The sequence below is a fragment of the Oryctolagus cuniculus genome, chromosome 12 (assembly GCF_964237555.1).
Source record: "Oryctolagus cuniculus chromosome 12, mOryCun1.1, whole genome shotgun sequence".
NCBI lineage: Eukaryota > Metazoa > Chordata > Mammalia > Lagomorpha > Leporidae > Oryctolagus > Oryctolagus cuniculus.
In genome coordinates, this window is record NC_091443.1 from 110,025,361 (window position 1) to 110,051,089 (window position 25,729).

At 58.3% G+C, this 25,729-nt stretch overlaps 1 protein-coding gene across 14 annotated transcripts in view; it reads right to left on the bottom strand.

The window, feature by feature from the left end:
- Positions 1-25,729, bottom strand: part of NEO1 (neogenin 1) — a 223,276-nt gene that overhangs the window by 13,735 nt on the left and 183,812 nt on the right. For 6 of the 14 annotated variants that reach the window (XM_070054695.1, XM_070054691.1, XM_070054702.1 and 3 more), the window contains exons 16-23: positions 22,628-22,723; positions 20,408-20,631; positions 20,184-20,322; positions 18,242-18,349; positions 16,922-17,116; positions 16,315-16,347; positions 13,549-13,617; positions 11,181-11,328 (exon numbers count right to left, since the gene is read on the bottom strand). In XM_070054695.1, coding sequence (XP_069910796.1) covers positions 11,181-11,328; positions 13,549-13,617; positions 16,315-16,347; positions 16,922-17,116; positions 18,242-18,349; positions 20,184-20,322; positions 20,408-20,631; positions 22,628-22,723 — 1,012 coding nt within the window. The remainder of the gene's footprint in view (positions 1-11,180; positions 11,329-13,548; positions 13,618-16,314; positions 16,348-16,921; positions 17,117-18,241; positions 18,350-20,183; positions 20,323-20,407; positions 20,632-22,627; positions 22,724-25,729) is intronic. The other 8 variants (XM_070054699.1, XM_070054703.1, XM_070054696.1 and 5 more) reach the window with 3 other exon arrangements.

The window sequence follows — 25,729 nt, forward strand, 5'->3', positions numbered from 1 at the left end:
CCCTCCCCCCACCCCAGTGTCTGGGAGAGCACCCACAGCCCCTCCCTCCACCCCAGTGTCTGGGAAGGGCACCCACAGCTCCCTCCCTCCACCCCAGTGTCTGGGAAGGGCACCCACAGCCCCCTCCACCCCAGTGTCTGGGAAGGGCACCCACAGCCCCTCCCTCCACCCCAGTGTCTGGGAAGGGCACCCACAGCTCCCTCCCTCCACCCCAGTGTCTGGGAAGGGCACCCACAGCCCCTCCCCCCCAGTGTCTGGGAAGAGCACCCACAGCTCCCTCCCTCCACCCCAGTGTCTGGGAAGGGCACCCACAGCCCCTCCCCCCACCCCAGTGTCTGGGAGAGCACCCACAGCTCCCTCCCTCCACCCCAGTGTCTGGGAAGGGCACCCACAGCCCCTCCCCCCACCCCAGTGTCTGGGAAGGGCACCCACAGCTCCCTCCCCCCACCCCAGTGTCTGGGAGAGCACCCACAGCCCCTCCCTCCACCCCAGTGTCTGGGAAGGGCACCCACAGCTCCCTCCACCCCAGTGTCTGGGAAGGGCACCCACAGCCCCTCCCCCCACCCCAGTGTCTGGGACGAGCACCCACAGCCCCCTCCACCCCAGTGTCTGGGAAGGGCACCCACAGCCCCTCCCCCCACCCCAGTGTCTGGGACGAGCACCCACAGCCCCTCCCTCCACCCCAGTGTCTGGGAAGGGCACCCACAGCTCCCTCCACCCCCGTGTCTGGGAAGGGCACCTACAGCTCCTCCCCCCACCCCAGTGTCTGGGAAGGGCACCCACAGCTCCTCCCCCCACCCCAGTGTCTGGGAAGAGCACCCACAGCTCCCTCCCTCCACCCCAGTGTCTGGGAAGGGCACCCACAGCCCCTCCCCCCACCCCAGTGTCTGGGAAGGGCACCCACAGCCCCTCCCCCCACCCCAGTGTCTGGGAAGGGCACCCACAGCTCCCTCCCTCCACCCCAGTGTCTGGGAAGGGCACCCACAGCCCCTCCCCCCACCCCAGTGTCTGGGAAGGGCACCCATAGCTCCCTCCCTCCACCCCAGTGTCTGGGAAGGGCACCCACAGCCCCTCCCTCCACCCCAGTGTCTGGGAGAGCACCCACAGCTCCTCCCCCCACCCCAGTGTCTGGGAAGGGCACCCACAGCCCCCTCCACCCCAGTGTCTGGGAAGGGCACCCACAGCCCCTCCCCCCACCCCAGTGTCTGGGAAGGGCACCCACAGCCCCTCCCCCCACCCCAGTGTCTGGGAAGGGCACCCACAGCCCCTCCCCCCACCCCAGTGTCTGGGAAGGGCACCCACAGCCCCTCCCCCCACCCCAGTGTCTGGGAAGGGCACCCACAGCCCCTCCCCCCACCCCAGTGTCTGGGAAGGGCACCCACAGCCCCTCCCTCCACCCCAGTGTCTGGGAAGAGCACCCACAGCCCCCTCCACCCCAGTGTCTGGGAAGGGCACCCACAGCCCCTCCCCCCACCCCAGTGTCTGGGAAGGGCACCCACAGCCCCTCCCTCCACCCCAGTGTCTGGGAAGGGCACCCACAGCCCCTCCCTCCACCCCAGTGTCTGGGAAGGGCACCCACAGCCCCTCCCCCCACCCCAGTGTCTGGGAAGGGCACCCACAGCCCCTCCCCCCACCCCAGTGTCTGGGAAGGGCACCCACAGCCCCCTCCACCCCAGTGTCTGGGAAGGGCACCCACAGCCCCTCCCTCCACCCCAGTGTCTGGGAAGGGCACCCACAGCCCCTCCCTCCACCCCAGTGTCTGGGAAGGGCACCCACAGCCCCTCCCCCCACCCCAGTGTCTGGGAAGGGCACCCACAGCTCCCTCCCTCCACCCCAGTGTCTGGGAAGGGCACCCACAGCCCCTCCCCCCACCCCAGTGTCTGGGAAGGGCACCCACAGCCCCTCCCTCCACCCCAGTGTCTGGGAAGAGCACCCACAGCCCCCTCCACCCCAGTGTCTGGGAAGGGCACCCACAGCCCCTCCCCCCACCCCAGTGTCTGGGAAGGGCACCCACAGCCCCTCCCCCCACCCCAGTGTCTGGGAAGGGCACCCACAGCCCCTCCCTCCACCCCAGTGTCTGGGAAGGGCACCCACAGCCCCTCCCTCCACCCCAGTGTCTGGGAAGGGCACCCACAGCCCCTCCCCCCACCCCAGTGTCTGGGAAGGGCACCCACAGCCCCTCCCCCCACCCCAGTGTCTGGGAAGGGCACCCACAGCCCCCTCCACCCCAGTGTCTGGGAAGGGCACCCACAGCCCCTCCCCCCACCCCAGTGTCTGGGAAGGGCACCCACAGCCCCTCCCCCCACCCCAGTGTCTGGGAAGGGCACCCACAGCCCCCTCCACCCCAGTGTCTGGGAAGGGCACCCACAGCCCCTCCCTCCACCCCAGTGTCTGGGAAGGGCACCCACAGCTCCCTCCACCCCAGTGTCTGGGAAGGGCACCCACAGCCCCCTCCACCCCAGTGTCTGGGACGAGCACCCACAGCCCCCCCACCCCAGTGTCTGGGAAGGGCACCCACAGCTCCTCCCTCCACCCCAGTGTCTGGGAAGGGCACCCACAGCTCCCTCCCTCCACCCCAGTGTCTGGGAAGGGCACCCACAGCTCCCTCCCTCCACCCCAGTGTCTGGGAAGGGCACCCACAGCCCCTCCCTCCACCCCAGTGTCTGGGAAGGGCACCCACAGCCCCTCCCTCCACCCCAGTGTCTGGGAAGGGCACCCACAGCTCCCTCCCTCCACCCCAGTGTCTGGGAAGGGCACCCACAGCCCCTCCCCCCACCCCAGTGTCTGGGAGAGCACCCACAGCCCCTCCCTCCACCCCAGTGTCTGGGAAGGGCACCCACAGCCCCTCCCCCCACCCCAGTGTCTGGGAGAGCACCCACAGCCCCCTCCACCCCAGTGTCTGGGAAGGGCACCCACAGCCCCTCCCTCCACCCCAGTGTCTGGGAAGGGCACCCACAGCCCCTCCCTCCACCCCAGTGTCTGGGAAGGGCACCCACAGCTCCCTCCCTCCACCCCAGTGTCTGGGAAGGGCACCCACAGCCCCTCCCCCCACCCCAGTGTCTGGGAGAGCACCCACAGCCCCTCCCTCCACCCCAGTGTCTGGGAAGGGCACCCACAGCTCCCTCCACCCCAGTGTCTGGGAAGGGCACCCACAGCCCCTCCACCCCAGTGTCTGGGAAGGGCACCCACAGCCCCTCCCTCCACCCCAGTGTCTGGGACGAGCACCCACAGCCCCTCCCCCCACCCCAGTGTCTGGGAAGGGCACCCACAGCCCCTCCCCCCACCCCAGTGTCTGGGAAGGGCACCCACAGCCCCTCCCCCCACCCCAGTGTCTGGGAAGGGCACCCACAGCTCCCTCCACCCCAGTGTCTGGGAAGGGCACCCACAGCTCCCTCCACCCCAGTGTCTGGGAAGGGCACCCACAGCTCCCTCCACCCCAGTGTCTGGGAAGGGCACCCACAGCCCCTCCACCCCAGTGTCTGGGACGAGCACCCGTAGCCCCTCCCTCCACCCCAGTGTCTGGGAAGGGCACCCACAGTCCCTCCACCCCAGTGTCTGGGAAGGGCACCCACAGCCCCTCCCTCCACCCCAGTGTCTGGGACGAGCACCCGTAGCCCCCTCCAGCCCAGTTGAGGAGCCCGCACCAGGGCGTTGCCAAAGCAGCTGTGACTACTTGGCGTGTGAAGAGGCTGACGTCTCCCGTGGAAGGTCCCTTAGCAGTTCCCAGGGAGCAGCAGCACAGCCCCGGAGCAGAGGTGTGTTCTGGGGCTTGAGAAAGAGGACTGACCTCTCTGACCAGACCAGGACCCCAGCTGGGCTGTCAGGGCGTGACGGCAGCACCTGCTTCTCCAGCTGTCGTCTCACCAAGCGTGTTAGGCTACGCAGCCCTTGGTACTTTTGGTGAGGAAGACAGACACTGAATGATTGTTCTAAAACGCTCTGGGGCCAGCGCTGTAGCACAGCGGGTTAAGCCTCTGCCTGCAGTGCTGGCATCACATATGGGCGCTGGTTTGAGTCTGGGCTGCTCTACTTCCAATCCAGCCCCCTGCCAATGCACCTGAGAAAGCAGTGGAAGAAGGTCAAGTGCTTGGGCCCCTGCACCCACGTGGGAGCCCTGGAGGAAGCTCCTGGCTCTTGGCTTCAGCCTGGTCCAACTCTGGCTGTTGCAGCCATCTGGGAATGAACCAGCAGACAGAAGGTTCTCCCTCTCTCTCCATCTCTTTCAAATAAATAAGTAAATCTTTAAAATAAATAAATAAAATGCTCTGACCTTAATGGACACCAGTGTGTTAGGATAACCTCTGAAAAACCAGCCCTAAGGTCGACAGAAATATCTGGGAGAAGCGGGGTATTTAAGCAGAGACAAAAGAAGCCACATATTTTGCACATATCCCAGTGCAAAATCAGCTCACGGCAAAGCCCTGAAACAGCAGCAGTGCAGCATGTCCCCGGGCCTCTGAGCGTGGTGAGAGGTGGGGGCAGTGCAGCATGTCCCCGGGCCTCTGAGCGTGGTGAGAGGTGGGCGCAGTGCAGGTCCCCGGGACTCTGAGTGTGGTGAGAGGTGGGCGCAGTGCAGGTCCTCGGGCCTCTGAGCGGGGTAAGAGGTGGGCGCAGTGCAGGTCCCCGGGACTCTGAGCGTGGTGAGAGGTGGGGCAGTGCAGGTCCCCGGGACTCTGAGCGTGGTGAGAGGTGGGTGCAGTGCAGGTCCCCGGGACTCTGAGCGTGGTGAGAGGTGGGTGCAGTGCAGGTCCCCGGGACTCTGAGCGTGGTGAGAGGTGGGGGCAGTGCAGCATGTCCCTGGGACTCTGAGCGTGGTGAGAGGTGGGCGCAGTGCAGGTCCCCGGGACTCTGAGTGTGGTGAGAGGTGGGTGCAGTACAGGTCCCTAGGACTCTGAGCATGGTGAGAGGTGGGGCAGTGCCGGTCCCCAGGACTCTGAGCGTGGTGAGAGGTGGGGGCAGTGCAGGTCCCCGGGACTCTGAGCGTGGTGAGAGGTGGGCGCAGTGCAGGTCCCCGGGACTCTGAGCGTGGTGAGAGGTGGGGGCAGTGCAGGTCCCCGGGACTCTGAGCGTGGTGAGAGGTGGGGGCAGTGCAGGTCCCCGGGACTCTGAGCGTGGTGAGAGGTGGGTGCAGTGCAGGTCCCCGGGACTCTGAGCGTGGTGAGAGGTGGGGGCAGTGCAGGTCCCCGGGACTCTGAGCGTGGTGAGAGGTGGGGGCAGTGCAGGTCCCCGGGACTCTGAGCGTGGTGAGAGGTGGGGGCAGTGCAGGTCCCTGGGACTCTGAGTGTGGTGAGAGGTGGGGGCAGTGCAGGTCCCTGGGACTCTGAGTGTGGTGAGAGGTGGAGGCAGTGCAGGTCCCCGGGACTCTGAGTGTGGTGAGAGGTGGGGGCAGTGCAGGTCCCCGGGACTCTGAGCGTGGTGAGAGGTGGGGGCAGTGCAGGTCCCCGGGACTCTGAGCGTGGTGAGAGGTGGGGCAGTGCAGGTCCCCGGGACTCTGAGTGTGGTGAGAGGTGGGGGCAGTGCAGGTCCCCGGGACTCTGAGCGTGGTGAGAGGTGGGGCAATGCAGGTCCCCGGGCCTCTGAGTGTGGTGAGAGTTGGGGCGCAGTGCAGCAGGTCCCCGGGACTCTGAGCGTGGTGAGAGGGGGGGCAGTGCAGGTCCCCGGGACTCTGAGTGTGGTGAGAGGTGGGGCAATGCAGGTTCCCGGGACTCTGAGCGTGGTGAGAGTTGGGGCGCAGTGCAGCAGGTCCCCGGGACTCTGAGCGTGGTGAGAGGTGGGTACAGTGCAGCAGGTCCCCGGGACTCTGAGTGTGGTGAGGGGGGGGCAGTGCAGCAGGACCCCGGGACTCTGAGTGTGGTGAGGGGGAGGGCAGTGCAGGTCCCCGGGACTCTGAGTGTGGTGAGGGGTGGGGAACAGTGAGCCCCACAGAGGACGCTATGAAATAGTGTGGGGATCGGATCAGGGGCCAGACCACACAGAGCTTTGGAGCAATGTCCAGAGCTGGGACTTCCCTTGTGAGCAATGAGAAGCATGGGAAGCTGCAGGCAGGACAGAGTGGTCAGCTCTGTCCAAAGTGGGCAGCAGGGGCCAGCACTGTGGCAGAGCAGGGTAAGCCGCTGCCGGCAAGCTAGTATCCCATACGGGCACTGCTCCACTTCTGATACAGCTCCCTGCTAGTGTGTCCGGGAAAGCAGCAGCAGATGACCTGAGTGCTTGGGCCCTGGCACCAACATGGGAGACCCAGATGGAGTTCCAGACTTCTGGCTACGGCCTGACCCAGCCCCAGCCAGTGCAGCCATTTGGGAGTGAACCAGTGGATGGAAGGCCTCTCTCTCTCTCTCCCTCTCTCCAACTCTGCCTTTCAAATAAATAAAAAAAAATATATATATACACACATATATATATACACACACACATTAATTTTTTTTTAAACGTGTGTGGTGGGAGAAGAGCCAGCATGCCGTGGTAGTAACTGAGCTGGAACAGACAGGACCTGGGCCGTGGGGACGGAGGAGGAGGCAGAAACAACAGAGCGTGCTCAATCAGTGCATGCAGAATGGGGTGCGGTAGAAGAAAAAGCAGGGTAGGAGATGATGCCAGGGTTCTGGGTTTAAGCCGCTGACACAGGGAAGAATGGGGCAGAGACTAGTCGGACCAGAAACTGTGAATCCTGGTTTTGGATACAGGGAGTCTGAAGTGCCCCTGAAATAGTAAAGAGCCACAGAGGCAGTGCCTGGGTGCACAGCCTGGCACACAGAACGGGGAGGCCGTGGCCAGAGACAGACACACAGGAGGAGCCCTGGGCGAGCAGGGGGTCCCCTGGTGGGGGAGCCCAGGAGAAGAGGGCGAGGCCAGGAAGATGCACATCTGAGGCCGGGGCTGTGCAAGGGAACATGCGGCCTCGGGATCTGAGAGAAGAGAACGCTTCGGAAAGCGGGAGAGGCCGGCTGTGTGCTCACTGTTCAGGGACCCAGGGGAGACTGAAAACGGCCCTCGGCTCCAGCAGGACAGAGGTCAGTGGAGAGCCACCCTGGTGAGCCGGGAAGTGCAGGTTCTAAAGCACGTGTGGGCGGTGAGGCAGGCGACAAGCTGAGTGTCAACAAGGAGTCGGCCCTTTCAATCTGGGAGTCCCACACCTGCGGATCCAACCAACCACGGAGCAACAGTATTAAAAACCAAGATGACGTCTGGGGCAGGCATTCGGCAGTTAAGAGGCCGGTTGGGGTGTCTGCATCACAGATCAGAGCCCTCTGCTTCTGATTCCTGCTTCCTAATGAGCACCCCGGGAGGCAGCAGGTGACGGCTCAAGGACTTGGGTCCCTGCCACCCACACGGGAGACCCTTGCTGAGTTCTGGGTCTGCCTCAACTGTTGCGGGCATTTGGGGAGCGAACCAGCAGATGGGAACACTGTCTCTGCCTTTCAAATGAAATACAGATTTTAAAAACTGTAGCTTTTGGGCCGGCGCCGCAGCTCACTAGGCTAATCCTCCGCCTAGCGGCGCCGGCACACCAGGTTCTAGTCCCGGTTGGGGCGCCGGATTCTGTCCCGGTTGCCCCTCTTCCAGGCCAGCTCTCTGCTGTGGCCAGGGAGTGCAGTGGAGAATGGCCCAGGTGCTTGGGCCCTGCACCCCATGGGAGACCAGGAGAAGCACCTGGCTCCTGGCTCCTGCCATTGGATCAGCGCAGTGCGCCGGCCGCGGCGGCCATTGGAGGGTGAACCAATGGCAAAGGAAGACCTTTCTCTCTGTCTCTCTCTCTCACTGTCCACTCTGCCTGTCAAAAAAAAAAAAAAAAAAAAAAAAGAAAAAAAGTAAAAAAAAACTGTAGCTTTGGGGCCGGCGCTGTGGTGCAGCAGGTTAACACCCTGGCCTGAAGCGCTTGGCATCCCATATGGGTGCTGGTTCGAGACCCGGCTGCTCCACTTCCCATGCAGCTCTCTGCTGTGGCCTGGGAAAAGAGTGGAAGATGGCCCAAGTCCTTGGGCCCCTGCACCCGCATGGGAGACCCGGAGGAAATTCCTTGCTCCTGGCTTCAGAATGGCACAGCTCTGGCCGTTGGGGCCAACTGGGGAGTGAACCATCGGATGGAAGACCTCTCTCTCCACCTCTGCTCTGTGTAACTCTTTCAAATAAAAAAAAAAAACAAAAACAACCCTGTATCTGCGCTGAACATGTACAGGCCTTTTTCTTGTCATTATTCTCTGAACAACACAACTGTTTACAGATGACTTACACCACGTTCAGTGTTACAAGCAGTCTAGGATGGTTAGTGGATACAGGACAATGTGCACGTTCTTTGCAAAAGCTGTCAGGTTGTTGTTGTTGTTGTTGTTGTGTTTTTTTTTTTTTTTTTTTGACAGGCAGAGTGGACAGTGAGAGAGAGAGTCAGAGAGAAAGGTCTTCCTTTGCCGTTGGTTCATCCCACAATGGTTGCTGCAGCCGGCACGCTGCGCCAATCCGAAACCAGGAGCCTGGTGCCTCTCCTGGTCTCCCATGCGGGTGCAGGGCCCAAGCACCTGGGCCATCCTCCACTGCACTCCCGGGCCACAGCAGAGAGCTGGCCTGGAAGAGGGGCAACCGGGACAGAATCCGGCACCCATATGGGATGCCGGCGCTGCAGGCAGTGGATTAGCCAAGTGAGCCACGGTGCTGGCCACAGCTGTCAGTTGAGAGAGCACTGAACACCGGCAGATTTTGGATTCTGTGGGGCCAGGGAGCCATGAAGCCATCCCCTGTGGATTCAAGGGACAACTGGATTCAAGGGATTGTGTGGGTAAGGGGAAGAGGTTCCTTGGCAGAAACACGCAGGAGAGGGCGAGTTGTGATCATCATGGCTCAGATGCAAGAAGTCTGCACACACGTAATGCCGCAGGGCCGCACCAAAGGAGGGGGAGACAGCCACACGGAGAGAGAGTCCCGGCAAGTACAGGCCTCAGGAAGACGGGACAATGAGATCCACAGGGTGAACACAAGAGCTGGCCTCAAGCAGGAGGAAGCACGCTGCCAGGCTGGGGGTGGGTGGCGGAGGAATGGTCACCAGAGTGAGAGGAAAAGCTTTAGTCGAAGGCGAAAGCTTTAGGTGAGGCTAAGTGGTTCTCATCTGGGCAGGGAGAGAGGCCGGGGCTACCCGCTGAGGGGCTCAACTTGCCAAACGCTCTGCTGTGGCTTGCGTACAGAGCCCATGTGAAACATTAAGCGGGCAGAAAGCAATCAGACTATGGGGTTTATGGGGTGATTAGCATTACGGAGTGTCAACAGAGGGGGGTGTTAGCCCAGCGGTTAAGGCGCCCACATTCCACATCAAACTGCTAGGGGCTGGATCCCAGCTCTGGCTCCTGACTCCAGCTTCCTGCTAATGGGAGGCAGCTCCCAGCTTTGGCCCAGACCAACCCCGGTCCACTGAAGGCACTGAGGGAGTGAACCAGGGGAAGAGCACTCTACCTCTCAAAAATCTTCAGGGTAGAAACCCCAGAAAAGGGGGAGACCAGAAGAGGCATGAGCGCTCCCTGTCTCTCCCCTAGGCTATACCCTGTGCTGCCTCGGGACTCTGCCAGCCGGAAGCCACCACTAGATGTGACTGCTCTCTTTCCTCTCCATTGCTCTACCATTCAAATCAATCAATCAATCAATCCACAAAAAGGCAGAAAGGTTTCAATTATCACATAACGCAGAAAGTGACATCAGTCATTACAAGCAGCAGTTAGTCGCTTGCACCTGCCCTGTACACTGGGAATGAATCTATCACTTCTGAACACACGTATCCTTGCCTTGGGCAGATCAAACCTGAATGGATGACAACACCTGAAGCTGTGAATTTTATGGCGCAACATCCTCCTCTTAGGACCTTTCTGGATACTACAACTTGAGTCCTTTTATTGTCCATACTGTGTTTTTGCTATGAGTAACGCAGGAATCTCCTCCTGTGGTACGTCTCACTGTCAACACAGATATAAGCTCTGATCCAGGTCCACATGTCGACATGACAGGTGAGCTGACTGTAATCCAGGGTCAAGGACTCTCTCTCTCACTTAGGAGTCTAAGACATTACACCAAGCACTGGTACAAACTGAACTCCCTTGCTACCTGCTTCAGCAATAAGCCATAAGCCCTGAAACTCCAGGGGAGTTCAGTCATTTGAACTCTCTGGAAAACTGCTATGTTGGTTAATACTAATTTCTTGAATAAGAAATTTTTATGAGCATTAAAACATTTTAATGAACATTAAAATATCCCCACCCCAACATGCAGATATATTAAAATTTTTTAAAATGTACTTATCAAGAGCGAGAGGAAAAGAGACAGACAGAGATCTCAATCTCTACCCACTGGTTCACTCCTCAGATGCTTCCAACAGTAAGGGCTGGGCCAAGGCTAAAGCCAGGCGCTGAGAACTCCATCCAGGTCTCCCAGGTGAGCGGCAGGGACCCAAATACTTCAGTTATCACCTGCTGTCTCCCAGGGTGCGCATTAGCGGGAAGCTAGGACTGGGAACGGAAGGGGATTTGAACCTGGGCTCTCGGTGGTGGGTCACGGAGGTCCCAAGCCGTGCCTTAACCACTAAGCCAAATGCCCCGCACTGCCCCCCCCCCCCCCCCATTCTTCAGTTTGGATTGAGAATAAGACGCTTCTGGTCTTCCACCTCTGCTGGCATTTGTGCCGCGACACGGCCTGCGGGGGCGCACACACTCCCGGTGCCTGTCGGGCTCATGGTGGCACAGGCGCCATCTCCAAGGGGCTGGACGGCAGTCACTCTTCTGTCCATACTTCTTCCCTGTTTGGCTCTGAAACTTGGGGATGAGCTAAACGAGCGCCATCCATTACGGCAGGGTGACAGCGGGTTCTGGCAAAGGCCCGGAGGTCAGGGAGGGGAGGGGTTCTGGCCCTGCAATGGCTGCATTCCTCTTGCTGCCTCCTCCTGCCTCCGGCCTCTGATGGCAGCCCCTCCTCTCGGCCCTGCAGGCCTCAGTGTGACAGTGCGGCCCCCAACCACCCCTGCCCCGCTTCCCTACCTCCACCTGTGACTTGGTAAACGGTCCCTTCCGGACGCCATGAAGGAGCAGGGCCCCGTGTGTATGGAAGAGGGGCCACTCTCCGTGTGCTCTGAAGGCACCTGACACCGCTCCGCCCGGGTCCCTGGCGGTCTGCCCCGCGCCACTCCTCACCGCGGCCGCCCGCGTCCTTACTTCTTCTGGTGAGAGGTGGTGCGCCGCGTGCAGAAGACGGCGACGACCACGACCGCCACGATGGTGACGACGCCCACGGAGACGATGAGCACCAGCAGCACGCTGCTGTCCAGCGGGGAGGTGGGGCTCCCGTGAGGGCTGTTGCTGCCTGCACGGGGGAACGCGACACGGTGAGCGTGGAGAACCGAAAGCACTGGTGGCAGTGCCCGCCGTGGCGCACAGCCTCGGCAGACTCCTCACGGGGCCGGGCACGGCGCTGCCACAGTGGGGCTGTCTCCTGCAAGTGCCACAGAGCTGCGCCTGCCCTGCGCGGGAGCTCGGCACACAGCTCTGCCCAGGGGCAGGGCTCGGTGGGCTCCCTGACGGCCAGGAACGGCCGAAGGTTCAGACAGACGTGGACAAAGGTGCCCACGTGACAGAAATGCATCCTGTGATGCACATTTGTAAGTCACCCATTTCCAGCTTTCAAAACCATTTTAAAAATGTACATTCAGCAAAACCCGTTTTTCCCCACCACACAGGTGTCTGAGATTATATGAACAAAATCACTTGAGAAATGCAGTCTGCGCTCATGAATACACATGCAGCGGTAACTTGCTCATTCAGCTGAGGGGAAGAGGAGGCCTGAGCACACACACTAACCCGGCAGGCACGTGCTGGGTGGCCACGCGGTGCCAGCCACTGCTCTAGGGGCTACAGGTGCAGTGGTGAACGGCAAAGATGTGGCCCATCAGGGAAGGGCTGTGGTGCAGAGGGTCCGTGTGGCTGACTTAGACTGAGGGGGCAGCAGAAGCTTCCCGGAGGAGCTGGCGTCTGAGCTGAGCTACTGATGACAAAAGGGCCTGGAGGGAGGGACAGCTCATGGAAGGCCCCGTGGGGCTGAGCCCTGGGGTGGGGTCAGGCCCAGGGCAGGGTGGGCACTGTGCGTCTCAGGCAGTAGCAGTTCTCACACAACTGCCCTGGACTCTGACAGCAGAGCCAGACAAAAGCTTCCCCTGCGGCTGTCAAGGGGAGCGACAGCTCTCCTGCAGGGCCGTCGTGGCCAGCTTCCCTTGCACCTGCCCGCAGCCACTCCTGCCGGGCTTCACACGCTCGCCCCCGCTCCTTCTCCTTCTTTGCACAGGTGCTCTGTTCCCGACAGGCTGCCTCTACTCTGCCTTCCCGTCCCTGGGCCGGGTGGCCCTGGGGGCGGGCTTCGGACACGCTGTACTGCTTCTGGGACCGTCCAGCCCGCTCTGACACTCGGCGGCCTTCAGTGCGTCAAGATCCGTGTGAGCTGCCACCTCTTCTGGGAGGTGGGTCTGCTCCCCCTCCTGCTCCTGCAGCCTGTCTCAGGGAACCTGAACCTTTGAAGACACGCACGTGAGAAAGGAAAGGGAAAGAATGCTTCCTTCGGTCACAGCCTCACTGAGCACGACGCTGTGGCCAGCACATGCCTGGACGTGCACAGAAAGGAGAAGTTGTAAACCAAGGCCCAGAACCAGGGCACACCAACTCCTTCCAGCGCGTGCAGGTCTGGCTTTCTCTAGAACACACGGATTTCCCTGGAGGCTGGGCAGCACAGCACGGCTCCTACTTCCAGACGGCGGGCATGAGAGCCCCACTGCCCACTGGTGGCCCGCGAGTCTCCAGGAGTGACCCTTCCTCTCCCGCGTGCCTCTGAAGGAGGTGAAGACACAGGAAGGGCTCCTGTGGACACCTGGCCACTCCCCAGGTCTCGTGGAGAAACCTGTGCGTCTCGGGCTGCCCGCGTGCTCGGCAGTCAGGAGAGCCTGGGTTCTGGGCCCAGGACTGCCCGCGTGGGCAGCCCCAGGCACGCACCTTTTCCACCAGGTCTGTTCACGTACTGCGGAAGTAACAGCTTCTGTTCTCCCTGCTTTGTGGTGACGGGAGCATCAAACGCAACTTCACATGCAAAATAACACAACTGATGCCGTCTGTAGAGAAGGAGGGGTCCTCACTAACTGAAAGGCCCTGGCTCTTAGGACGGCCTTGACAGTGGGACTTTCTAGAATCCCCAAACTAAAGAACAGGGCTGGGAGAACCTAATGATGCAAACATTCCTGCAGCTTGTTCTGGAGCCACTTTACTTTTGAAAGCAAAATTCTAACTCTTTTCTGGAGGCAGTGGGTAACAGGTCCCTTAGGGAACCAACTCATCTCAGGCTGGCTATGTGGGGAGAGGATTTTATTTATGCATCCGTCAAGAATGGGCTTGTGGTAACTTGGCAGACGTGCCAGAAGATGCCCACCACTAGATGCATTCAACAACAGGAACCAAGTCAGCTTGGGCCAGGCATCACCACACCGATTCCAACAAAACGCTCCCAGGCCCACAGCAGGACAAGAAGCCCTGGGAAGGCACTTACCGCTCACTGGAGGCTTGTAGTCGGATCCCAGGTCTGGCAGCCGGCTTCCTTTTCCCGCAGACCCTGAGGCTGAAGGAGAGGGTGACAGGTCAGCAGTGCCCCCGCCCCAGAGAGCACGTGCAGTCCCCCGTGTCCGTGAGAAATGAAGCAGCACACAAGCCACGGGGAAGTGCGGGCTCCGTGCGCCCAGCAGAGAGGGGCGTGGCTGCTGTGCCACGCGGCATCTGAAAGTCGGACCCCTGGCGCCGTGGCTCTGACCGCACCGTCGCTCTGCTGCCCAGAGGTGGGAGCGTGGCTGTTTCCCTCGCCTAAGGAGCCATGCCTGGAGGTCCACTTGGAGGACTGAAGGCAGAGGTCGCCTCTCTGGGGAGAGGAACCAAGGGCACCAGCCGGGGCACTCTCCTCCCATCCTACCAGGGACTGGCCACGCTGCTCTGGCCTGCAGGCGCCCCTCAAATCCTGCAGGAACCTGCTCTAAGAAGGAGCAAGAACGCAAATGGAGGCTCCACCGGCCTCTCAGTTCCTGCCCTGTCCGCAGACAGCCCCGGGTGGACAAGGCCTCCCCCCAGCAGCTCCCAAAGGACCCTGTCCTAACCCGCTCTCGGCGAGGCTGCCAATCTCGGCTGTGGGGGTCGCCCGCAATACGTGCAAGCACTTGTTTAAGAAGTTCGTATTTTTGGTCTTTTTTGTTTAAACTCGAGAGTGAGGGCATGCGTGCCTGAGTACTCACTCCTCTGCTGTTAACTCCCCAAATGCCTGCAGTGGCTGAGGCTGGGCTGGGCCCAAAGCCAAGAACTCAACAGTCCAGGTCTCACATGCGGGTGGTGGGAACGCAAGCCCTTGGGCATTGCCACTGCCTCCCAGGGTCTGCACGGGCAGGAAGGGGGGTCAGGAGTGGAGCCGGGTACGGAGTCCAGCACTCAGATGTGGGACGTGGGCAGCTTGATGTTTCCTCATCCTGGTCTCCCACTTTTCCACATCTACCAAAGAGCTGCTTGGGTAAAGCAAATACAAGGAACTCTTCCCCAACACAGCTAACGTATCCCTCAATCCACGATCTGAGCCCAGAGCCCAGTGCACTCGTCCTGAAAAGAGGTCTGCAAGAATCGCAGTGTAAAAGCTGCCCTTCGTGACTGACTCGGCAGCTCAGCCGACTGTCTGCACCTGGGCACCAGCCATGACCGCCTGTCCTAGGGCAAGTGACTTCGCTGCTCTTCTGGGCCTTGGTTTCCCCAGGAAAACAGGGCTAATAATGGCATCTACCTCATGGAGCTGTCGGGCTTACATGGAAACCATACCATAATCCTGAATACCCCTGTAGGTGTAGGAAGTGCCCAGTGCACACGACCCACGGTCACCGCAGAGCAGTCTCCAGGAACGGACGCTTCCCCCGCTTCACACAGGCAGAGAGCACGGTGCTCCAGGACACACCGATCCAACAGGGCTCACTGGAAGCTACCTCGCAGGGCCCGCCCTGCCCACTGCCCACACCCTCCCGGGACTCCCCTCACAACTAGTTCTCAGCTGTCCTTGGCCGGCATTTCGCTGTGATGAGGTCTAGGGGCCACATGGCTGAGCACCTGTGAGGTTCTTGGTATTGAAGCGTGTGGAGCTACCAGGACAGCTACGCTTGAGCCAATCTGCCCACAAGGCTGCACAGGGTGAACAAGTCCCAAAGGCAGCACACCGTCCTCACACTGGCTGGTTTGTGTTTCCGTGCTGTAAACCAGGACAAGAAACTCCAAGGATGGGCCTCACACCATCAATACCAAGCAGTCCTGTGGCTCACCAAGAATGACACTCTGGCTAGAGAGGGACGGGGAGCGTGCCCAGGTTCCGTGCACACGTGCTAGGATTTCTTCTACATTCTCACGCTGCGCACACGCATGTCTGCAGGTTCTCCAGTTACAACACAGATTCACTGAACGCTAACGCAGCTCCACAGCCCTGAAACTCGGCAGCTCAGGTCTGGCTCCTCTCTGTCAGCCGAGGTCCAAAGACCTTGCATTTCTGGTCCCTTCTCTTCCACCACGACAGCACGTGTTAGACTGACTCGCGGTGCTCCGTCTCAGCGAACACCAGCTTCAGCTGGCTTCCCAGAGCTGACCATCACCAAGGACAGCTGTCCGTGGCTTCTCCAGTGAAAAGCTCGCAGCTTCAAGAGTGGTGACACCGGGTCCAGGCTGCCCAGGTCTCCATTCCAGTAGTCCCCGTCCTCTGCCCTCTTTGAAAATAACCGCACGTATGAGTGTTCAAGGGAAGAAATGGGAAAGAGCTCCAGATGAAGCTCCTGGCGACATAACAAAGCACTAGTCTGGTCAGAGAGCCACAGGACATCGCGTGGCGCAGGTTTCTGTAGGGGAGGAAGACGGGGCATTCGCTGAGGGGATTATATATGTAACGCTTCACTGGGAGACACTGAGAACTCTGGATGCCATGAATAGGAAAATCCATGCGACTGTCCTTGTCCTGACTTGAACGCCCACCTCCGCCACAGGTCACCTGAGCACAGCCCAGCCCTCACCAACGCCACCATCTTATGGGTGCAGGCCCGATTTTTTTCCCTGCCAGGCTATTTAGCTCCTAAGTAACCCCCAAGCTTTTCAGATACCCCAAGTGTGCCACAAACATGGACCCAACTCCACTCTGGGTCATTAATTATGTGGTTTTCAACACATGGTACAGATTTTCAGGAAAACAAAAAGAAAAAGGCAGTAATAGGTCACAAAAGAGAGAAAAGGCGAGAGAGGCCATCTACTCATTTACCTTGGTCATTGGGCATTTTATCAGAGGAGTCCGCTAACAGGCCGAGCACAGGGAAGAAAAAACAAGAGCAAGGATCACAAGCAGAATGTTCAAAGGAACAAGTTAACCCCCACACACGTCTGACCGATCCAGGTCTTGCTTTTACGGCTAACAGAAAAGAAATCCACAAAGGTTCCACAGCTCCAGAGACTCGGTTCCCAGCTGAAGGGTACTAGCCCAAGCTCCCCTGGCTGATCCTTTGTCTTCCTCTTCTGATCTGGTGTTACGTATTAGGCCCCTCTCACACCGTCTTTCTACCGAGGCGTACACATCAGCTTTCGGGTCAGGAGCCTGCGCGTGCCGACAGGGAAGCATCTGTCACTGTGGCGTGACCCACACCAGACTGAGCGCTGCACCTCACCTGCCCCGAGCGGCCCACAGCCAAAGCTCACTGGTGCAGCACACAGTCAGGCTGAGACGCGGGGAGCCCCGTGCTCTGGCAGTCAGTGGGTGGGGACAAATCCGCACACCGGGGACCCGCGTGTCATCCATGGCCTGTGCTTGCAGAGGCGACAGGCGTAAGCACAGCCTCACCAGAGACCCCAGAGATCCCCAGCTGGGGCAGTACCTTTAGGGGTCCTGAACTGGACGGCCTCAGACATGGGCCCCATGCCCTTGGAGTTGCGGGCCTGGATCTTGAAGTAGTACGGCGTGTCGAGCGTCAGCTCCTGGATCTGGTGAGTCAGCCTGTTCCCCACGACGGGTTCAATGACCCAGTCGTGGATCTCGGCATTCACATCCGTGCTGTAATAGATGATGTAACCTGTCCAGAGAAGCGAACGGGAGAGACCTCAGTCCTGCTCTTCTTCTCGTAAGGACTAAGTCTGTGCGTGCCTGTGACGTCATTTACACATTACAGCATGAGGTCTGAGGGTCTACAACTAAATTAGTGGTTCTGAAAGTCAATAATGGCTGCCCTGCTGTGTGAGGGCTCACCAAGCTGAGCTCCTAGGAGAAAAGCAGCAACCTGCCAGGCTCTCACAGACTTGGTGCAGGGGAAGCCATGGGAAGCTGTCGGCTGTACTTCCACCAGGGGGCGCTCCCTTCCCACCGCAGAGGCACGAAGTGCCAATGGCAAGCCCACCTCATCAACAAATCATGGCTGTACCCTCACTGGTTCTGAAAGGTCAGATTCTAACCCAGATCAAGTGGGGAGTGATTCTTTCACCGGAGACCAACGTCCACGGGGGCAGTCTTCCTGCAGCTCAGAGCAGGACAGTGCCAGGGGCTCCTTCCCACTTGCTCAGGCCACCTCTCGCACGCAGAGGAACTCCGCGCACGTGGAGTGCAGCTGGGCGCCAGGGAAGCGCTGGCAGCGGAACCTCGCCAGGCTCCCTCCGTGCTGAGGCTGAGGCTGAGGAAGGCCAGTGTCCTCCCTGTTGTGGGAGGTCCTCTGAAACCCCAGGAAAAATCCCAGCTCCTTTCGAGGGCCTCGGCCACTGCCAGCCTTCACTTCTGATATGGACACGGGAGCCTGAGGCAGGGGCCAAGGAAGGGCCAACCCAACGCATCGCTAGAATCCGGGAGGAAGAGCGGAATCTGGCTGTCACCTGGAGAATTAGGCAGGGGGTGGCCGACTCCAGAGCCAGTCATTCAGGCAGAGGGGAACGGGTTTCCTAGAGAAAATAAACTTGTGCGCCAGGTCCCGGGAGAGCCAAAGGCTGGTGTCTGGTGCACCCTGCAGTGGTCTGAGTCGGCCCGTTCACGCCCACCGTGGGCCAACAGCACCTCCGCTCCAGCCTGACGAGCATCCCAACTCGCACCACCCACAGGTCGGTGGAGTCGGCCTTGCGCTCCCGCCGCTCCCAGCAGCACCGTGCTCTCCTGAGATGCTCCGGCCAGGCAGGGTCCCGGGGCCCAGAGCGATGCCCGTGCAAAGACCGCTTACCTGTAATTTTGCCGTTGGCTTCCGAAGGAGGCTGCCAGTTCACAATTATGGTTCTGGGTTTGCCCTCCTTACTCACAACGGTCACATCCTTGGGCGGAGAAGTAGGAACTGCAAAATAACAACACGTTCAGGAACTCCTGTCCATCTCAACTCAATTCACCATTTCCTCAACCCTTCCCACCTGAAAGGCACAACAAAGTGTACAAGCAGACAAGAGAAGGCCTGCTTCTGTCTGTTTAAAATCAGATCCAATAAAAAGAAGAAAATATCTAATACTGAGAAAATACACAGAACTGGCAGCTCAGCTGGGAGTCGGGGTGCACGGGCCAGCCAGGCGGGCACTGTGCCAACAGCACCTCACTACACTGAGGGGCAGCCACCACCCTGCTCACAGACCAGGACAACCAAAACCAGGTGCTGTTCTCCCTCTGTCGGGAGTATTTTTGTTAGAATACTTTTAAGTATAAAGCAGTTTTCTCTCTCATTTACAGTTGGCTGTCTCAACCCAATATGACCTTCTTTAAAAAAAAAAAAACACATTAATTTTCATCTACCTGAAAGGCAGAGTAACGGGGTAGGGGTGAGACAGACAGGTGTCTCTCACGCCATGGTTGGTTCGCTTCCTAACTGTCTGTAACAGGCAGGGCTGAGCCAGACCAAAGTCAGGGGCTGGAACTCCATTAGGGTCTCGCACAGGAGACCCTTAGAAGCCCTGTGTCCTCAAAGAATAAAGGACTCATCAATGAAACCACACTGTCAAATACTGAGGCTGTCACTCTTCAATAAAGCTGTTCATGCAACAGCAAGCCCAGTGAAATGCGAACAGTGGTGTTCTGCTAGCGATTTCACGTGAGGGCTGAGATCTGCTGCTGCAAGAGAAACAGGATCACATATGTCCTTACTTACAAGGATTACATACATCCTTAACTTCACCCAGCTCTGCTCAACACTGGAATGCACACAGGAAGGAAGTCTGGTGAGGCGCAAACATCCTAAGACGCCAATGGGCTAGAACGAGAGCCATCCTTATACCAGCAGAGGAAGCAAACTCGAGGTCCGCTGACCTCCTGTGTCCCCTGAGCTCTCCAAATGCAGCTCTGGTCATGGCTGTCCGTGCACACCTCCACGTGAAAGGCAGACAGCAGGGCCCTTCCAGCTGTGGAGAGCCCGTAATCCCACTTCTTCATTATGCATAAGCAGAAGAGAAGGAAGTGGGAGGCCAGGCTGGACGAAGATCTCCCAGCGACTGCTGTCCGTGGGAGGAAAGCCCCAGGGGAGGCAGAAGGTCTACAAGTGGGCACAAGGCATCGGCAGCTGCAACCCGGAGGCTGCTCTCCCCTTAACTTCTCTCTCACGTCTGCTCAAACAGAAACCCAAGAGGGAGTTTACAAGTCACTCACTGTTGCTCAAGAAAGCCACCAGGCAGCTCCACCAGCACGGCGCTGACGGCTGCGTGGTCGAGGGCGGTCACGTCTCCCTGTTTCCAGGACTAACGACGATAGCCCCTTACGCATACCTCGGGGTCTGGAACTACCACACGCTTGCCCAGCTCTCCCCATCTTTTGCTGACGGAACTCTACAAAGCAGCAAAGGCAGGGACTGTCCCCCTCCGTCAGAGAGGAAGATTCTGAGCTGGGAGAGTGGACGACCTCGCGACCGCACAGCCAGCAGACGGCTGACCTGGGACGGCACCCACGTCTCTTCACTGCTAAAATCGAGTGTGCTTTGCACTGTACACCCCTGCCATCTGCTACTGTCCTTGCACTGTGACGACAAGAATACCAACCGCTGCTCTCACTCTGCCCTGTACGCACGTCCACTCACTCTCGGGTAGCAAAGGCAGGTGAGGAGAGGCCTCGTGACCCCGAACACACGCAGCACTTGCAGCCCCCGGGGCTCTCCTGTCTTGCGAGGAAGAGGAGTCCTGACAGGTGATACCTACCCAACTCAAAGGTGGTTCCATGGGCTGTCATACTCCACGTGCTTGACCTTCGACCTTTGGTCACCATCACAGAGAATTCGTACAGGGTGTTTGGTTTTAAACCAGTCACCAGGTAACTCAAAGTTGTCGCATTGGCATTCTGGGGAGAAAATGAAATCCAGAGCTTTAAAATGCAGAGAGCAGCAAGGACTAGCTGTCTCCACCCAGAGTGAACGTGTGCGTACCTTGTACTTGGTGTTTGCCGGGATGTTGGTTTTCCACCGCACCGTGTAGTAGCGGGAGTCGGTGATCTTCTGGTGTTTGGGCAGCGAGTTGTCTGCCCACGTGACCCTGACGGTGTCATGACTCAGGATGGAAGCCTGAACTCCCACGGGAGGCATCATGGGGGTGGGATCTGGCACTGGGGTGTATGGAGCATTAACAACAAATAAATCAACCTCAGAAGTGTCTGGGTAGAAAGGAATTTCAACAGGGAAGTGGCATTTTTAACAAAAAACAAAAAGAAAAGGGAAATGCAGGGTGATATAATGGAATGAAAGGTGAGAAATGGAGAAAAAGAAAGAAAATCCAGAGTTAATCGATGCACGTTATTCACTGGAAGGAGTATTTCCACTCGTGTGTTCTTTCAGGGAAAATCTCCAGGAAAATACTGACAGGAGCAGGACGAACCATATTCTCTACTGCGGCACAGTACGACGTGCTAATCCGGTGATTATACAAGATCATTCACACTTGGATTCTTCTAAAGCCACTTGAAAATTCTACCTCCTGTCCAAAACGGATCAGGAAAAGACAAAAATCGCTTCTAAACCCCGGGTATAATTTCTGAGCAAGCGCACGGAGCTCCTGGTCTGTCCTGAGACTTCAGTGAATGTGGCTCAAGTTCTGGGACCCTGGTCACCAGGGCCCGTCACTGAAGGCCTGAGTCCCGAGTGTCGGCCAAGGGCAACTCGGCCTGGCCTTGGTACCCGCGGTCAGAGTGGACCCTCTGTGCCCTGGGTCTAAAGTCAACAGGAGGCGGCCCGGCACCAGCCACCCTTGAGAAAAGCATGCTGACTCCCACTGGACTAGGAGGCCCCATCGAGGGTGGGGACGCGGGACGCAGACTCCTGAACTTCACAGTTCTTATCCGCTGCGCTGCACATCCCCAGCCAACATGTTCGTTGAGCGGCACCGCCCAACAGGGCCGGAATGAACGCAGGCGCTCCGAGGAGCAGCGGCCCACCTGGGCCTCCCCAGCCCTCAGGCTCCTAAGGCCTTACTTCAAGTCCAGGCCTTCCTCTAACTCAGACCCGGCACGGCACGGGCTTTGTTTACGGATAACTGCCGAGCTAGTGGAACTGTCCCCGTCCGCCCACTCCTCCACGGTGAAGACAAGGACCACCAGAGGAGCGGCGCACACTGGGATCGGGGGCTTGTTCCAAGCCCATCGGGACACACACCAATCAGCTACAGAAAATGACCTGTTGGGGCAGAAATCATCAGAATACTTGGGGAACGTTTCTCTGTATAGACCAACTCTTGGAAAAGCTAAGGGGTCCACGACTTGGGAATGTGTGTTTGTGTACTTCTCACAGCAGGTCACTTCTGAGCTGAGTGAGTCACTTCAACCTTTCCCCATCACAGGCTAGTTTAAGAAGGTAGCGGACTACTTATGCTAACTGTTCTCTTTTTGACCTTATTTTTTTGGTTTCCTTTCTGAAACACGAATGCTCTTTCTACACGAGTCCTGAGCACACAGGCCGGAACTGCCAGGCGTGCAGCGGGAGCACGGCCTGAGCAGGGCGTACACAGGCGGGCAGAGGTGACACCTGAGGGCGCTCGGCACGCAAAGCACCCGGGACATGGTGCGGACTCCGATTTCTGGGGCACGGAGGGAAGGAGGATCTCTGCTGTTAGCATTCTTCACAGGACTTTAACACATTTACTCAACGAGCTTCCCCACCGGATGCAAATCAGCTGTTTTGTATACCTTTAGGAATGTCACATTATATGTAGGTTAGCTTGAGATAATTCAAAGACTAAACAGTAGGTAGCTGGTCTCACAGCAAGAGCACAGGGCCCCTGCCTCCGTATGCTAGCTCCACCAACTGCCCCCACTGCCGCCCCCTGTGGCCTGCGGGAGTCCTCGACACACAGAGGACCCAGCAGCTCTTCACCAGCTTGAGTGGCAACTCACGGGCTCACGTAATGGGAAGCCAGTACTGAGTCGCTCAAAAAGTACGCTTTCTAGGTCCTAATGCCCAAACACCCGCACACATACCGGCACAGAACGGCTTCTGTGACAGGATCCGTGTTTCCAAAAAGCAAAGGGAGAGTGGACAGATCCTTCCCCGCTGAAGGCCCGCCTCCCCGCTCGCCTCCCCGCTTGCAGCCCGCACCCTCAGCTGCCACAGGCTCCTCCCCCCACTGACGCCTCCAGGCGCCGCAGGCTGGAACTGTACCTGTGTGAGGCCTGGTCACGGCACTCTCGTACAGGGGGATGCCTTCGCCCACGTGGTTGAATGCTTTCAGCGTGATCACATAGTGCGAGCTCGGGTCTGGCAGAAAGACACAAGTCGAGAACACTTTTAGAACCTGCTCCCCACAGAATTCTGATACTCAGGGGTGACTGGGCATAACCTTAACTGCAGGGGAATGCAAAAGAGAATTTCCGATCTGGTGCGCGGCTTTGGCTGGGGGTGTGGGGAGATGTGGAGCAGGGGCTGGCTGTGCCCGGGATCTCTCTGGCCTGGAGATGAGGCTGTGGCAGAACAGTGAAACACTGCCCCCGAGATCCAGGGAACCCTACTGGCCAGACTGAGGGAGCGAGGCGCCCAGGTGAGTGGAAGTGGGTCAGCACACGCCTGACCCGGGTGAGGGTGGCAAGGGTACCTGAAGCGCAGCCTCAGAAGAGAAGACCTGGGTCCCGGGAAGGGTTCCCAGGAGAGCAGACCTAAGCCACTGGCACCCGGCAAAGCAGGAAGCCTGGAAAACGGGGTTCCTTCAATGCTTCCAACAGCTGCTTCGCCGGGAGGTCCGCCCGCTCCCCAGGTACTAACGGGCAACACGGGGAGGCACTGGAGCTCCGCGTCAGACAGAACTGAAGACCAGTGGGGTCGGGAGGACATCTGCAGGTCTGGGAACAGCTGGATACGGGATCCACTCCACAGGCAGACGTACTTCACCTCTGACCTGCTTCTTACTCAACAGGATGGACACCCGACATCTACCCAAGGTTGATGGACACAGCTCAACCTTTTTTACTTTACGCCAAATTAATTTTGAAAATTATTTACTTAACAGGCAGAGACCGACAGACACAGACACGGATGATTCATTGGCTGGTTCACTCCCCAAATGCCCACAACAGCTGGGGCTGGGCCAGGCCGAAGCCGGGAGCCAGGAATGCAATCTGGGTCTCCCATGGGGGTAGCAGGGACCCAAATGTTTGAGCTTTCATTTGCTGCCTCCCAGGGTGAGCATTAGCAGGAAGCCAGATTGGAAAAGGAGCGGGGCCTCAGGCCCGGGCCCTCTGACATGGGATGCAGGTGTCCGGGGAATCTGCTCGCCCCAGATTAAGTTCCTTTGGGACTTGGTACAGGCGCTCTTTCCTCAGAGCGTCAGCACACGTGCCGCTCCTCGCCTCCGTGCTTCGAGACCTCCCAAGCCCATCTCTGAAGCTCGAAGCTCCACCCTGACTGCGCTACTGTGTCTTGCTAGTTCTCCCCTCTCTGAGGCACTTCAACTTGCCCCACTGCTACTCGTGTTTTACTTTGCTTCTCCCATTCGATGGGAAGCACCTGAAGGTCAGAGACCGTGTCCTGTCAACAACGCAAAGGATGTTCTCTTCAGAGGAAGAGGTGCCGCTGGTCACCACACAATGTTAGCATCCCTCCGGCAAAGCTCTCCCACGACTGACGGACTGACAGCTCCCTGGGGAGGCCGTGCTGCTGCTTGCAGTGAAAACGAGAACACTGCACTGTCTGTGAGTCCAGACTTCAACCACTGCTTCGCGCCTTCCAGAGAGGGTGCGGGAATTCACCTGCCAGCCACCTGGAATTCTTCTTAGGAAAAATGCTTACAAAGCAATGATCAGAAGAAACATCTCGTCAGAGCAGACTTTGAGTTAAAAGAGAAGTCTTTCAGAGAAAGACCTGTGATGATAATCCCAAAGTAATTGTAACTACTCAAACTCATTCCCTGTGAAGAAACATAGCTGAAATTCTCTTTTGAAGATCAACTCGGGTGTATTTTCCAAACATAATATGGACCCATTAAAGTATACTGGTAAGTTTTAACAAATATATCCACCTGTAGCATGGCCAGCACAATCAAGATAAAGACCTCTAAAACTCCACGTAGTCCCCTGTGCCCACATAGCCAAATCCCAAGGCCCCTGGCTCCGCGCAGCGCTGACCTCGCTTCGCTGCCAGAGGCAGGCCTGCCTGCTTTGTAATTCCATGAGATGTGGTGACACAGCACCTCTCTCCTGACTGCTGCTGCCCAGCACGACTGTGAGACTCCTTTCTGGCCCACGTTTCGACAGCCTGTTCCTTTCAATCGCTGAGCAGTGTTCCATTACGTGCGTCTGCCATTTCCCTACTGATAGCGAGTGGTAGGATTTCTCCTCTGGGGCTACTGTAAATAAAGTCAACACAAACACCCGCGCTGAAGTCCTCACGTGGACGCGTGCTTCGACTTCTCTCGGTTAAACATCTAGGAGCAGGATCGCTGAGGAAACCTCCAAACTGTTTTCCAAACTGGTCACAGCACAGACGTGCTCACACGAATCTGAGGAGTGGAGTTCTGCGTCCTTGCTGGTGCTTGGCGTCGTCAACCCAACTTTAGCAATTACGGCGGAGGATCACGGTATTGCGTTATGGTTTTAATCTATTTAATTTACGTTAACGGGACTGAGCATTCTTGCATGCGCTTGCTGTCCTACTCACACGTTTAGTACAGTGTACGTACGAATGTTCTGCCTGTGTCTTCCCCCGGGTCATCTTCCAATTCAGTACTAAGAATTTTTATGTATTTTTAGGACTCAAATTCTTTTTTATTTTTTTGACAGGCAGAGTTGGACAGTGAGAGACAGACAGAGAGGAAGGTCTTCCTTCCGTTGGTTCACCCCCCAAATGGGCCGCCATGGCCAGAGCTGCGCCGATCCGAATCCAGGAGCCAGGTGCTTCCCCTGGTCTCCCATGGGGTGCAGGGCCCAAGCACTTGGGCCATCCTCCACTGCCTTCCCGGGCCACAGCAGAGAGCTGGACTGGAAGAGGAGCAAGCGGGACAGAATCCGGTGCCCCAACTGGGACTAGAACCCGGGGTGCCGGTGCCGCAGGCGGAGGATTAGCCTAGTGAGCCGTAGCGCCGGCCGGGACTCAAATTCTTTATTAGGTATTTCAACAGCAGCTCTTTTCTCCAAGTCTGTGGCTTTTCATTTTACTGGTGTCTTCCCAAAAGGAGAAGTTTCAACTTAGATTAAGTCTAGTAAATCAAGTTTTAAATTTTATGGTTTTTTTGTACCCTAAGAGGTCCCTGCCTGCTCCAAAGTCTTAAAGATT